Raw genomic sequence first — 15,814 nt, 5'->3', positions numbered from 1 at the left:
TAGTTAAAGGAACACTCCATGGTTTTTTAGAAATAGGGCTTATTCAACTTCTTTCCTACATGAAAGATGAGAGCCATGATATCTCTGTGCCCAAGTAGCAGTGCTTCGCCTGTGCTTTCTCATAATATAGTCCCATGTCAATATCTGTCTAGGAAAGGAAATCGCCTAGTCTTAATCTGCATCACTATTTGTACTCGCTGTGAATACGGAGGCCAATAGAAGTAACTAAGTGTGTGTGTGTGTGTGTGGGGGGGGGGGGGGGGGGGGGGGTTGGGATCACTTTTACTCGGGACATGCTAGCTGGCAACATAGGATTCCATTCATTATGCTAAGCTAAGCTAACAGTGACCCTGCCAAACTTAAACAATGCAAAAATGCATTTACCCTCATATCTAAATGTGGGAAAGAAGTTAAATATGCCCTATTTCTAAAAACGTTTGAGTGTTCCTTTAACTCTCACTAGGGTGTCACTAGGGTGTGTTTCCAACAAAATGATCAAGTTTGTATGTGTGTGTGTGTGTGTGTGTGTGTGGGCATGTTTTTGTGACATATGAGAACACAAATGTGTATAATGACATGGGTATTACAAGGAGAGGGTGAAATATGAGGACATTACCCATGTCCCCACTTTTCAAAAGACTTATAAATCATACAGAATGAGTTGTTTTTTTAAATTAAAAACACAGAATGTTTCCTGTGATGGGTAGGTTTAGGGGTAGGGGCAGCGTAGGGGGATATAAAATACGGTTTGTACAGTATAAAAACCATTACGCCTATGGAATGTCCCCATATGTCACAAAAACAAGTGTGTGTGTGTGTGTGTGTGTGTGTGTAGAGCAGGGTTCCTCAAACTCGGTCCTGGAGGGCCACTGTCCTGCAGAGTTTAGCTCTAACCCTACTCAAACACACCTTTCTATGATTTTCTAGTGATCCTGAATACCTTGATGAGCTTGCTCAGGTGTGTTTGAGTAGGGCTGGAGATGAACTCTGCAGGACCGAGTCTGAGGAACCCTGGTGTAGAGGGATGCGGGTACAATGTACTGTCTACATTTAGAAACCCAATTAATCCAGCTTTATTTCAATATCGCAGGTAGTATTTACAACAAAAAGTCCATTACCGAAAATATTTTTCAGATTTTCCAGTTCTGGGATTCATAGTTAGAAAGGTTCATTCTTTGGTACAGTCCATACCACACACACAAAAAAGAAGAAAACAAAAAAGAATAAAAGATTATAACATAACACTGTCTTCTTTCTCTAATACAAGTTGTTAGCAGTTATTTTCAATACATTATTTTTTTTATTGTATTAAAAAGAGCTTTGCTAATAGGTCATAAAGCCGTCTCACAGCAGGCTTCTGACCAACACATCTTTCTGCTCAGCTGGTGTTATATTTTAAGACTGCAGTATGAGGAATAAATAATAAGAATGGCTCTGTAAAGAATGCAGGTGAGGACAACGGTGCCAAAACGATGCAAGAACAAGAGTCACGACAGACACACGCCATTGGTCCGCGGAAGATAATGTCTCCCATTCCATTTGGCAGATTCAATTCAGACATTTATTCAGAGTTCAAACACACTGTAGCTAAAGCGGAGCTCTCGTTTTATCCGACGACGCGAGCGCCGATCTTCTGGGTCGGAGAATAGTGTGCCGTCATCTCGTATAATTCATTTAATTGTACCAGCTGCAGTGGTTGTGTGGTTTAGTGCAAAAAAAACGACCCTTTTGAAATCATTCAGTCTCCAGTAAAATGAATTAGAAAATACTAGAAGAATAGAAATTTAAAAAATGCATGTTCCAGTTTGATGCTTTCAAAACGAAAGCCGTGAAGACTAATATAAACCACCACATTGCTCTCTCCAACGGGTTTTGTTTACTTCATTCACATCTGTTACTATCCTTTATATGACTGTAATGTTAGTTTCTGACATAGTGGACACACACCTCCTCCATAAGAAACAAGAATAACAGCACCTTTTGGAAAAGAACAGTCATTAAGACTTCTGAATGCACACGTCCACGCTCTGAATGTGCGGATCCAGTTTTCACGACTCTCGCTGACATCCAGAGAGCGCTCAATCTTGCTCTCCTTACCGTCCGCTTCTGATTGCTGATGTGTCTCCATAGCGACAGTCCATTAACAGGTTGCTGCCTTCAAATGACCTCGTTCTTAGTTCGGCTCATATGGCCACTAGGGGTCCTCGTCCATATCGTCCAGGTTTGGAGCCATGATGAAGTGCTTAGGGTACATCAGACTGTGCTCGTAAGCGTACTTTTCCCAGCGTGCGTCATCGCTCTCGTGAGTAATGTAGCGTTCCCCTCTGCGCGTCTCAAACTCTCGCAGATCAAGCCACGTCTGGTAGTCCTGGAACAGCACAGACACGGACAGGTTGAGGCATAAAGCCATGATAAAACATTCAGAGATGTCATTTTACAGGTCGCTAGGCTCCTTACCTGTAGCCACGGATGACTGAGGGTCTTATCCACACTGTAACGCTTCCTCATCTTCACTTGGAGAAGATTGTTGATCAGATCTGTAGCTATGGAGTTCAAAAACATGATTTAATCTTTGATGAGCAGAAAATTCTGAAAAGCATGTGTTAGATATAAAAGTTGCAACATAAGTGTCTTCATGTCACTTATCAAATGAATAAACTGATCAGGCATAACATTATGACCACTGACAGGTGAAGTAAATAACACTGATTATCTCTTCATCACATCACCTGTTAGTTGGTGGGATATATTAGGCAGCAAATTAATATTATGTTGTCAAAGTTGATGTGTTAGAAGCAGGAAAAATGGGCAAGCCTAAGAATTTGACAGAGTTTGACAAGGGCCAAATTGTGGGGGTCTGACTGGGTCAGAGCATCTCCAAAACTGCAGCTCTTGTGGGGTGTTCCCGGTCTGCAGTGGTCAGTATCTGTCAAAAGTGCTCCAAGGAAGGAACAGTGGAGAACCGGAGACAGGGTCATGGGTGGCCAAGGCTCACTGATGCATGTGGAGAGTGAAGGCTGGACCTGTGTACGATCAAAGAGACGAGCTACTGGAGCTCAATCTGCTCAAGAAGTTAATGCTGGTTCTGATAGAAAGGTGTCAGAATACACAGAGCATCGCAGTTTGTTGCGTATGGGGCTGTGCAGACCAGTCAAGATGCTTATGCTGAATCACGCTTTCTTTTACATTATGTGGATAGCTGGGTGTGTCGCTTACCTGGGGAATACATGGCACCAGGATGCACTATGGGGAGAAGGCAAGCCGGCGGAGGCAGTGTGATGCTTTGGGCAATGTTCTGCTGGATACCTTGGGTCCTGCCATCCATGTGGATGTTACTTTGACACGTACCACCTACCTAAGCACTGTTGCAGACCATGTACACCCTCTCATGGAAACAGTATTCCCTGGTGGCTGATAATGTGCCCTGACACAAAGCAAAAATGGTTCAGGAATAGTTTGAGGGGCACAAGTTTGAGGTGTTGACTTGGCCTCCAAATTCCCCAGATCTCAATACAATCGAGCGTCTGTGGGATGTGCTGAACAAATAATTTCGATCCATGGAGGTGCCACCTCTTAACTTTCAGGACTTAAAGGATCTGCTGCTTAGATCTTGGTGTCAGATACCACAGCACACCTTTAGGGGTCTAGTGGAGTTACTGCCTCGATGGGTCAGGGCTGGTTTGGCAGCAAAAGGGGGGCCAACACAATATTAGGAAGGTTGTCATAATGTTATGCCTGATTGGTGTACATCCTTGAAGAATCTAAGTCCATTACTGATCCCCAAAATTTGATGTAAACAAAAACAGAGCTGTACAAAGGGTTTCTCCACACAGCTCAACAATAAATTAAACTAATGTAATGATGATTTTAAGTATAATTGCTACCACAAAAATAAACCAAGCTATAAAACTAAATGTGTAATGATGTGAAATGTAGAGACAGAGAGATGACATTTATAGTGTTGTAGAGGAGTAGGACAGACTGAAATTGGGAGAGGCTGGTATAATCTTTCAGGTTTCGGGCGGAAAGAACTATTCTAAACACACATGGGGGTGGACAGTCTGCTCGCTGTCTGACACACATCTAGACATCTCCCCCTTTCTTCTGCAGCAAAAGATAGAAATCACGCACTATAGTACAGATGTATACAAGTGAAAAACACCGTAGCCTTTTGTAAAAAGTCATGCTCAATCTACTCACCCTCAAGTTGTTTCAAACCTGTATAACTGTCTTTTCTTCTGTTGAACACAAAATATCATTAAAGTTTGGGACAACTTGAGGGTGAGTAAATAAATGACAGAACTTTTATTTTTGGGTGAACTATCCCTTTAAGACCAGTTTATCTTTGGTTGCAACTGCAACTATTTTATAGCCTAGAAATCTAGACGCACCCTAGCGGCAGCAAATCTAATATGCCGCGAGTGTCGTCTAGCAACTCTCAATTAACTTCTAAGCTGTAAAAGTCAAACTCTGGTCAGGCCAATCACATCGTGTATAGAGTCGATGGGCGGGGCCATAATGACGACGGCCAAGTTGTGCTTGCGTGCTACTAGTAAACACAGAAGCTGGCGAACGGCGGCCTTTCGAATTGACTTTGACCGCGACTCTGGAAGACTTGGAGTAAAGCTTTTCTCTGAGAAAAGAACAAAGAACTGCACTGAAGTCATTCTTAAAAAGGGAAGATGTGTTCGGAGTTTTGCCGACTGGATACGGCGAATGTTTAATCTATCGACAAGCTCTGCTTCACCTTCATTGCTCTGGTTGGTTGTGTACCGTATCCTATCGCGTCCAGAGGGAGTTTAGAAGACAACCGTTTATCCTGCCCCTCTCGGATTGAGCCCTAATGGCGAGTTTCCAGACCAAACATCTTGATGTGGGTCTGGCTTGTCAGGCTAACTATTTTAACTATTTTAGAGAAAAACAGTACATTTTTTAGTAAGTTGCTATTTATGAGTTCAGGTGTAAATCAGTAACTAGGCTACTTACCTTCTGCAGATATATCTTTCCAGGGTGTTGGAGGGTACATGAACGCAGCGTTCTGGATTTGGTCATTAATGTCCTCGTCCTCATTAAAGGGGAAGGTGCCACTCAAACTGACATAGATAATGACTCCCACTGACCACATATCTAGGGAACGGTTGTAGCCTTTGCTGCGCAGCACCTCTGGGGCCAAGTACGCTGGTGTTCCCACCACTGAGCGTCTGAAAGATTTCTCCCCGATGATCCGAGCAAACCCAAAGTCGCATAGTTTTACCTGGAACATGAGAGCAAGTGGTCGTTTGGTCATGTGTTGTTACAGAGAATTCCAGATGTGACCTAAAGCATTTACCCTCTGAGAAGTTAAGATTTCAATTATTTAAAGGGATAGTTCACCCCAAGATCTTAAATTCTGGCATTAAAGGTCCCGTTCTTCGCGATTCCATCTTTCAAACTTTAGTTAGTGTGTAATGTTGCTGTTAGAGCATAAATAATGCCTGTAAAATTATAAAGCTCAAAGTTCAATGCCAAGCAAGATATTGTAATTAACAGAAGTTCCCTTTCAAAGCCTACAGTGAACGGCCGGTTTGGACTACAGGCCTGCACTTCCTGCTGTAATGACGTCACTAGAACCTTTTGTTGACTAACCCTCCGCCCACAAGAACACGCAAAATAGGGGGCGTGGTCTCGTTGCGCTCCCACGTGGAGAAGAGCGCGCATTCAGCGCTTGCATCTCCCCGTTATGGTAAGAGGCGGGACCTTTCCGGGCAAAGTGCGCTAAGCTGCTGTCCAATCACAACACGGGAAGCGCTGGCCCAATCAGAACTTGTTATGTGTTTCTGAAGGAGGGACTTCATAGAACAAGGATATCATCAGGCCGTTTTTAGGACAGAGGAAACAGTGGTGTACAGATAAGTAAATTGTGTGAAAAATTTACACGCAAAACATGAACTCATGTTATATTGCACACTGTAAACATAATCAAAGCTTCAAAAACACACGAAGAACGGGACCTTTAATTTCTCGCCTTTGTGTCGTTCCAAACCTGAAGAACTTTTTGATGAAATCTGAGAGCTTTCCGTCCCTCCACTGACAGCTATACACAACTGACACATTCAAGCCCCAGATAGATAGTAAAGAAGTGAATGCGTGCATTGGGGGGTAATATTTTGTATGTAAAGTAGTAAATAATGTTTTGTTTTTTGCGCAAACAATGCCACGTCGCAATTAAATCACTGTAGTCAAATGGATTACTTTCTTGGGGGTTGAAAGTGGTAGTTGTGTAAATGTCAATGGAGGGACAGAAAGCTTTCAGATTTTATCAAAAAGTTCTTCAAAAAGTTCATTTGTGTTCTGAAGATGAACGAATGTTTGGAACGTGATTAGGGTGAGAAATTATGACATAATTTTCATTTTTGCGAATTCACTTTTTTATGTTGTTTAACGTTCACAAGACATGAGGGTAAACAAATAACATTTTGAATAGTTTCTAGTAAGTGTTTTATTTCGATTGTTTATTAGCTTTTTCTTTTTTCAAGCATGTTTCAGGTACATACAACTTTAACCTCATACAGACAGTATACTCATAAATCAATAGCAAATATCTGTGATTGTTTATATTGCCACAAAATGAAACTACACTATCATAAGGTTCTTTATATTAAGTTGAATATATAAGTATGTCCAACATTATCTGTAGTCATACAGTATACTCACTTACAGTTATATAGGGTACAACGGGGCTAAAGGCACACCTTAAAAGGATAGTTCACCATAGTTAGTTCTGGAGCCATTGACTTCCATAGTACAAAAAAAAAAAAAATATTATGGAAGTCAATAGCTCCAGTTAACTGATTGGTTACTGACATTCTTCAAAATATCTTCCCTCGTGTTCAGCTGAAGAAAGAAATTCATACAGGTTTGAAACAACTTAAGGTGAGTAAAGGATGACAGAATTTTAAAGTGAACTATCCCTTTAAGAAAAATGTGCTTTTCACTACTCCTATATATATAGAGTTTAGAGGAAAATAAAATCAAAGGAGCCTTTAGCCCCGTTGTACCCTATACTAAAATACTAAATAGCAAATCTCAACTGCTTGGTTGTTTGTATAGTCGCAAATAAGACATGAAGATTTCCTAAACAATAACATCATGATTTTCAGCAGCTTTAAAACAATGTATTGTGAAAAGTGCTTTTACAAATAATTTGGGCATCCCTTTAAGACCCTCAAAGGTTCACCAACCCCACTTTAATGTTTTATATCGTAATTCCTTACGAAGAGCGTGTTTATTCACTGTTGTTTACCTGAGGAAACGGCTCCGCAGATGCCAACAGCACATTTTCTGGCTTCAGGTCACAGTGAACAATGTTCTTGAAATGGAGATGCCGCAAAGCCACAAGGATCTATGGGAGTAAAGCAGTCACTTAATTCCATGCATTTATCATCTATATGAGCTTTATCTGGCCATCAATGTATTATAAACCTTAGACTTATTCAAAACCTTTGATTCATTTCTGATTATCATCAGCAGAAACACTGTCATGTTGCTCTGTCTGATTAAATAAATCAGAGAATTGGATTTCTCCAAAAAATGAAATCATTCTAGATGAGCAGCCAAAAGATGACATGACAAGCTTTCTAGACTGACATTGTAATACACTCTCAACAAGAGTAATGCCAGTAACACACAGAGACGAATCTTAACATCCCATCCCGTGGATATTACACTCAATCATAGTACTGTTCCAGATGTAAAGATTTTATATTTTTCAACACATTAGGAGCAGAGAACTGGTGACAACATGACATTTATGGGTGGTTAGAGAGATGGTTAGACTTATTGAAGATTCATGCTGTGGTAGAAAAAGGTTAGTTTAACACAGAAAACGGTAAAAGAGGAAACGTAAACACGTTTGCTTAGTTAAAAGTACCCAAAACAAAACTCATGTCCATTAGGATCTCATATTAAATTACATTCAAAAGTTTGGGGGTTTTAGAAAGAAATTAATATCTTTATTTAGCAAAGGGTGCACTATGTTGACCAAAAGTGACAGTAAAGACTCTTTCTACAAATGATAAAAAAAAAAAAAAAAAAAATATTTCAAGTAATTCTTTCTATTCATCAAAAAATCATATGGAAAAAAAAGAAAAACATTTCACAGTTCCATAAAAATATTAAACTGTTGAGCAGCAAATCTGCATATTAGAATAATTTCTGAAGGATCATGTGACACTGAAGACTACTGTTAATTCATCTTTCCGTCACAGGAACAAATTACATTTTAAAATATATTACAATGAAAACAGTTTTAAAATTGTTATAATATTTTTCAATATTGTAGTTTTTACTGTATTTTTAGGGAAGTAAATGTTGCCTCGGTGAGCAGAAGAGGCATTTTTCAAAAACATATCTTACCAACCCCAAACCTTTGAATTGTAGTGTATGAGTGCTTTATTTAACAGGATGATAGTTGGGTTGTACAGGGTATAAAATGGACAGCAACTGCAACAACAATAACTGTTCCTTTCAGTGTTTAAACCAAGGCAAAGTCACTGACTATGAGGGTGAAATCACAATCATTCAATGTTTCCATTTACTTTCATAGAAGCACTGGCTCCTGACACCGCAGCAGACAGAAGCATCTTAACCACATCGCGGCAGCTCTGTGGCTTTAGATCCATGGCTAATGGATGAGCTCCCGCGGCCCCCAGGGGCCCCACTGCTCTAATCAACCCACAGACTCGCCGCTCTAATTTAGCTCTAGATGAGATCCAGATTACGGCCTCATCTAAACAAAATGCACTTCAGAATAGAAAAACAGGGAGAAATTTGATTTAAAGGGATAGAAGGAAAAGAAAGTATCTGCAAACCTGCGTGACCAGAAACTTGGTGATGCGTTCTGGAAGTTTGCTCTTCTCACTGGATAGGATCATCTCCAGCATGTCACCATGGAGTTTCTCCATGACTACAAAGACTCGTTCTGGAGTCTCAAACATACACTCCAGGTTTACAATGCCAGGATGGTGCAAGTTCTGCAAGAAAAAGAGCAACCACATTCAATATATTAAAGAGAACAGCTCTCTTCATTATTATGCATTAAGGAAGTCATTAACATTTTTTGTGCAACTATCATCTCGGCATAAATCGCATTAAAAAGACTGATCACCTGTAAAATGGCAACCTCGTTTCTCAGCTGGCTCTCCTGTTTGGTTGGGAATCTCATTTTGTCAATTACTTTGATGGCCACATCTCTGCCTGTTTTTCTATGTTTCCCTTGAAACAGAATAGAAAATAATTTGAAACACAGCACAAATACATTTTTTAAGTGATAAAACACATCCTGAAAGTAGACCGGATAATAATCCAGCTCATAACCTTATCAAATAGATAGGCATGACATTTTTTTATAAGCGTTTATATTGTAAGTTTTATAATGAGAGACAGGGCTTGACATAAACACCCGTCAAAAATATTGATTTTTCCATTCATCGATACTTAAACTCTTCCAATACTCATTTTCTGCAAATAGATACCAGCTGCTCTTTCTCGCTCTCATTTTCCCGACAGCGAGTTGACCCACAAACCCGCCTCCCCTCACTCATTTATTTAGCCTCGGAAGAATATTGTTGGTGTTACAAGGGTTGAATTTTGGCATGAGATTATGTGCATTGGGCGTAATTTTACTAATATTCACAATAATTCCAAAGTGCGTGCAGGTAAAGCCGCCCTCAGTACTAAATTGAGTTTTTTTCACTGGTTATTGCACTTAAACGCTCAAATACATGTCAAAATGCTGGTTCTGGGGAGTGTTCAGATAAACAGTCAGTTATGTTTTAAGTGAACGTAAACAGTTGAGAAAGAAAACGCATGTGTAACAATATAATGGATCCATGCACACAAATACTTATACGGCAGTTTTCCCCATGGTGTCAATGTCAAATATATAGTTTTCTCTGTACCTCCATAAACGATGCCAAACTGTCCAGAGCCCAACACTTCATCAGCAAAGATCTGATAGATTGAGCTGATATCCTAAAGACAAACCAAACAAAGTCATAAAATTGACAAATATTAAAATATATATTTATATAATAATATTAAAAACTATAATTTCACCAGTACATTCAACCCAATTACATGTTCTCAGTCTACAGTTAAATGCATGATTTAAAACCCTAAATTTCCTCTTTCAGCTTTTCATAGTTTTCTTGTGGTGTGACTTGACCGTGGCCATAACCAACCAAGCAGAAGTGTGAATAATAAGAGTTGTAGTTGTGAAATATTGTCGGTAAACACAGTAAAACACTCACCACATTTTCCTGGATTTGACTGTTAGATACAGAAATGCTGATGGACAGTTCCTCTGCAATACACACACACACACAAAACAAAATTCAGACATTTGGATTATCTTTGGAATTTCATTATTTATATGTGGCAAATTTGTAAGTGGGAAAATATGAGGCAGAAAAAATATTTCATTTGAATTATTATTGCATCCAACACACGCAACAAATTATGATTTACATTTACATTTATGCATTTGGCAGACGCTTTTATCCAAAGCGACTTACATTGCATTTTAAGGTACACATTTTTACATTTTCGTCAGTTCTTGCTTTCCCTGGGAATCGAACCCATGACCTTGGCGTTGCTAGCGCCACACCAAAAAGATTCAGAAAAAAGATTCAAAAAGATTCTATGATCAGAAATGATCAAGCCTGAGGTTTGACATTTATCAATTTGACTGCGTAGACATTTCTTCACTATTCTTTTCCTTTTGCGTGTGCAAAATGTGAGAATAATTTAAGCAAATCCTATCTGAAATATATAATACATTTCCCATTACTAGAATGACAAGAAGGGTGAGTTAGACACAGTAATTCTCTAAAGGTGTTTTTTTTTCCTGATTATTTGTTGGGTTGGATTTACCCTGGCTTCGCTCGTCTTCAGACAAACTCTTAATTAAGTATGTCATTCATCTCTGGGCTGAAATCTCCACTGAATACTGAATTAAAAGTGTGTTTGTTTCATAACTAAACAGCTTTCATTAATCCAGACCTGTCAAACCTATTTAATCTTCTGTCTCTCAACACAATTAAATGGAGGTGCATCAGGATATTAAAGACTAAAGCTCAGCTGTTTACTCTCCAGAATTGAGCTGCAAATCTGCCTGAGAGTCACCATTCAACCATCAGATTAAAGGCACACTCAGTACATTTCTGTTTTTGTTTCACTTGCTCTTCTTCTTTTCTGCGGTCTGGACTTTGTACTGACACCGATCAATGTAGATGAATGAATTTTGTCTAACTGCTGCCACATTTTTTAAATCCATTTCATACAAAACATAAATAAAAAGTGCATTCTTGAATCTTTTTGAATCACAGTCTGTCTCCAGCTTGTACCATTGCTTCATCAATGAATGCCTGTTTGAACATTTTAGATTTACAAATGTAGGTCTTCATTTCTTGCGAGTGTACAGCACTTTAATCATCAATATGTAGCAATAACGGTAAACTATAATACTACCGTTCAAAATTTTGCCGTTGCTCTTATGCTCAACAAAGTTGCATTTATTTTATATATTTATGCATTTATAAAAATAAAGTGCGGGATGTGCTCGCGCTGCCGGGCTCAGACCTGAAGCATGCACACACACAGAAAGCCGCCTTTCTGACAGCATACGATCGCGACTTTAGTTCTCTTTCATGGACTATTGAGCTTGAATAGTCAAAAATATGTCAAAATACACTTCCTGGTGAGTATTTTCCTAAACACAGTCAGGAATGTTGTTCAGTGAAGGTAAACAGTTGAGAGAGAAATCGGATGTGTTCCAATGTTGTATCCGTGCAAGTATTACAGGGCCTTATGTTCTGTTTGATTAATGTTCATCAAACAACAAAAGAAAACAGAAAAATCAGCCAATGCTTGACTAAATAAATGTAATACATTTATTAAGAATTAGTGTATAGTTCACTATTGTTGAGGAATCACTGCACTGGCTCCCTATTAAACATCGCAAACATTTTAGAATCCCGCTTATTACTTACAAAGCACTAAATGGTTTAGCTCTCCATTACTTAAGTGAGCTCTTAACACATTATACTCCATCACGTCTATTGCGTTCTCAAAACTCTGGCCAGTTGATAATACCTAGAATATCTAAATCAACTGCAGGCGGTCGATCCTTTTCCTATTTAGCACCTAAACTCTGGAACAGTCTTCCTAGCATTGTTCGGGAAACAGACACACTCTGTCAGTTTAAAGGTAGGGTAGGACGGACTGATCTAAAACACTTTTGTCCAAATTTGTTTAAACTTTCTTTATATGTCAATACATAATTAAAATGTAAGTTCTCTGAAAAGGAGAGTATAAAAACCGAGTGACTCTAGACTTTTTAATCTGCAATAAACACAGCTCATTATTTTCGTTACCATGGCGACCACCGCTTTCACTACAGGAACCGCCCACATGCGTGCGCTCGTTTGATTTGAGCAGTTCAAGAGGCACGAAACCCAGGCAAAATAACGGCAGAGAAAGAGCATTCAAACTTCAGTGCAGGGTTTTACAGTCAGTGAAGGCAAACAATGCAAAAAAGGAAGACAGTACGAGAAAAGGCAATGCACAGAAAGTCTTTGGATAAACAAAGAAACCAGACGCGAGTAAATATCTGCGTGGCTTTTCAACGATGGTGAGAACTGAGGGACCTGAAAAACAACTCATTGCTGGCTGTATTTCTGCTGGACAGGTAATCTTTCATTTTGATTATACATTTTTTTGGTTTATGTTTTCATGAAGCATGTATCAAGAGCACATGAAGCTGCCTAATATAGCTAACATAACATTACTTAGCATAAAGTTACAATATTATACACTTAGCCATTAGTAGAGATGATAAATACTCAATATGTTTAGCTCAAGTTGATCGCTGTTGTGTTGAATTTAGCAAAATTAACTTAGATAACAAAATGCATGTGTAAAAGCTAGTACACCGCATCCAGGAACTTTTTTTAGAACTAAGTTAGCTTTAGCTGCTACTAATCAACAATGCTTTCATCATGGAAACTCTTACACGCAAAACACAGTATATGTTATGAATCTTACACGAAATTCATCTTCATCACAGTATAACTGATGTTATTGGAAAACATGATGCTACCCGTTTTCTTTGCCTTATAGATATAACTAGCTCGTTACCAAATCAAACAAAAATATATTTTAAACTTTACCAGTATCAGTATTCTAGCTTGATAGTGAGTACTAAAAGACATCTTATTTGTTTATATTCATACTAATAAAGTTAGATGTTTTTATTACATGTGATTCTGACATGATCTCATGCACTCCGCTCCTCTTAGGTCAATAATGCGTCTTCCAGCTGATTGGTCGGTGTAGCGTTCATGTGTTTTGGGGGCGTGGCTTTGGAAAGAGCCCAGAAGGGAGAAGGTGGAGTGAATGGAAATAATGAGCTGTCTTTAAAACAGTCATGAGAGGTCTACAGACACTCAATTTTTATACTTTCTTTCTCAGAGGACTTACATTTTAATTATGTATTGATATATAAAGAAAGTTTAAAAAAAAAAAAAAAAGTTTTTTTTTTTTTGGACAATTTTATTTTTAACCAATTTCTACCTTTCCTACCATTAAATCTAGGCTAAAAACACATCTCTTTAGTATGGCATACACATAGGACATTTTTTTATTTTTATTATTCAAATCAATTGACTGAGTGTTAGGCTGCATTAACTAGGTCAGCCGGAACCGGGAACACTTCCCATAACACCTGATGTACTCGTTACATCATAAATAGAGTGGCATCTACGCTAATGTTAGTCTATCTGTTTATCCCGAGGTTTACTGCAGTCGGCCGGATCCAGGCCGTGTCCGGATCAGATGGTGGACCTGCGTCTGGACATGACCAACACATCCTGGAGTGTCTGCTGAGCCCGTATCAATTGGTGTCTCCTCTGAATTTGCCTCACCGGCACATCATCCTCAATAAACCCGTCTCCGGAACAATAACTGATCTTTCATGTATTCGTAATCGACGCGCCATCCTCAATAAACCTGTCTCTTGCGTGATACCCAGAAATGTTTTATATTCCGATCTAATATGATTTCTGACCTGTAAGGTTGCCAGAATAATAATCATACACTGATAACAGGCCAGAGGAGAACTGGCACCCCGACTGAGTCTGGTTTCTCCCAAGGTTTATTTTTCTCCATCATGCCCTGATAGAGTTTTGGTTCCTTGCCACTGTCGCCTTTGGCTTGGCTTGCTCAGTTGGGGAGACTACTAAATATACAAATAAAATTAATTAATTAGGTCTTATTTAATTCTATAAACTATAATACTGATCTGCCAACATTGTCACTATATGATAAATTAAAATAAGCTGATAACATCACTGTTTTCTCCAGAACGACTGTACAGCCAAATCTAATTTTGTTGCAGTGTTGTCCTGTTTAACACTGTGAAGCTGCTTTGAAACAATCGTCATTGTAAAAGCGCTATATAAATAAAGTCGATTGATTGATTGATTGATTGTTAAACCTACTGTGACCTATTTCATAACTGAAAAAATAAAGCAGTTTATTTAATTTGTCTCTTTATTAAACCATTTGTCATATTGTTTTGTAATTTGCATTTTGCCTATTTTTAATAAAGATACAATTGAATTAAATATCTATATTGTACTTCTTAAAAAAAAAAAAAAAAAAAAAATTACTCATATCATGAAGTAAGATTTTGGTCATCCTAACCTGTTGAGAAAGCTTAACGAATGTTAACATGATTGATAATAATGTGATTGTTGGAAACATCTCTGTAAGGATGTTCAGACTGGAATGTAATTCTGAGCAGCTGAGTTTTAATTTTTTTTAAATTAATTTATTAAAACAAAGAATTGCAAGTGCTGTCATATTATTGAATTACCTTTACTGTTTTTAGTTGTTTTGCCGTGGTATAAAGGTATTTTAGTCAGGTATCAGATCAAAGTTAAAATTTTGGTATTGTTTGTGACAACACTAATTTGAGAGTGTGTAAATTATGGGATAATTTTCATGTTTGTAGAACCACCTTATAACATGTTAATTGTTAAGAAGACAGTTTGTCTAGAAAAAGACATTTCATGTGTAATGAAGTGCCAGATGCACAAAATCTACAATGACAACTTTTGGTCTTTTCCTCACAGAAAGCTATCGTACGGCTTAAAAAAAAAAATCAAGTTGTAAAGAAAAATAAATTTGTTGGGGAACGTTTTACAAGAAAATACTATATTAGTCTTTCTACTCAAAATGTAATGCATAATCCTATTTCTACTTACAGTATCTTTGCACAATTTACTAGCAATTTCTAAATGAAAATAATCTGAGTTTCAAAGTAAATCCTACACCAAATTTTTGTCAGTGTAGTGGACTAGTCGTTTGGACAAAATTTTTATCCTTTTTGGAGCTTTACGCAGAAACTGGCAGCCACTTTAACTGTATGGAAAAGAGCAGTATGAACACTTCACATGTTTTTAAAGACTTTTGAAGACTTTACTACTCACTGTGATCTTTATTCTGTCCCGCAGTGGCGCCCACGCTGGGCTGTGGTGTTACTGGAACGGGCATCAGGGCCTGGCGGATGGCCCTCTCCCAGCTCTGGGCCACCTCCAGCCCCACGCCTCCGGCCGCCAGCGCAGGGTTGTGTATGTGGAGGTGGGGGCCGCCTGTGTTCTCCCCAACGTAATACACCATGGTGGCTGTGATGACCTCAAAGCAGTGTGGATTGCCCCCCAGGGCTAAACTACCGAAGTCACGCGCAACTTCCACCTGCAAGATCTCTGACAGG

The 15,814-nt window shown here is 38.7% G+C and overlaps 1 protein-coding gene across 2 annotated transcripts in view; it reads right to left on the bottom strand.

The window, feature by feature from the left end:
• Nucleotides 1-270: 270 nt before the first annotated feature.
• prkd3 (protein kinase D3) overlaps nt 271-15,814 on the bottom strand; it is a 141,179-nt gene continuing 125,635 nt past the window's right edge. For both annotated transcript variants that reach the window (XM_067456159.1, XM_067456160.1), the window contains 9 exons: nt 15,531-15,814; nt 10,290-10,342; nt 9,939-10,011; nt 9,146-9,252; nt 8,850-9,011; nt 7,283-7,381; nt 4,987-5,254; nt 2,458-2,543; nt 271-2,368 (listed from right to left, as the gene is read on the bottom strand). The exon at nt 15,531-15,814 is cut by the window's right edge and continues 8 nt beyond it. In XM_067456159.1, the coding sequence (XP_067312260.1) occupies nt 2,195-2,368; nt 2,458-2,543; nt 4,987-5,254; nt 7,283-7,381; nt 8,850-9,011; nt 9,146-9,252; nt 9,939-10,011; nt 10,290-10,342; nt 15,531-15,814 (1,306 nt within the window). In that variant the 3' untranslated portion in view covers nt 271-2,194. The remainder of the gene's footprint in view (nt 2,369-2,457; nt 2,544-4,986; nt 5,255-7,282; nt 7,382-8,849; nt 9,012-9,145; nt 9,253-9,938; nt 10,012-10,289; nt 10,343-15,530) is intronic.

Source organism: Pseudorasbora parva, chromosome 10, assembly GCF_024679245.1.
Source record: "Pseudorasbora parva isolate DD20220531a chromosome 10, ASM2467924v1, whole genome shotgun sequence".
NCBI classification, from domain to species: Eukaryota; Metazoa; Chordata; class Actinopteri; order Cypriniformes; family Gobionidae; genus Pseudorasbora; species Pseudorasbora parva.
This window is presented reverse-complemented; position numbering and strand designations above follow the sequence as displayed.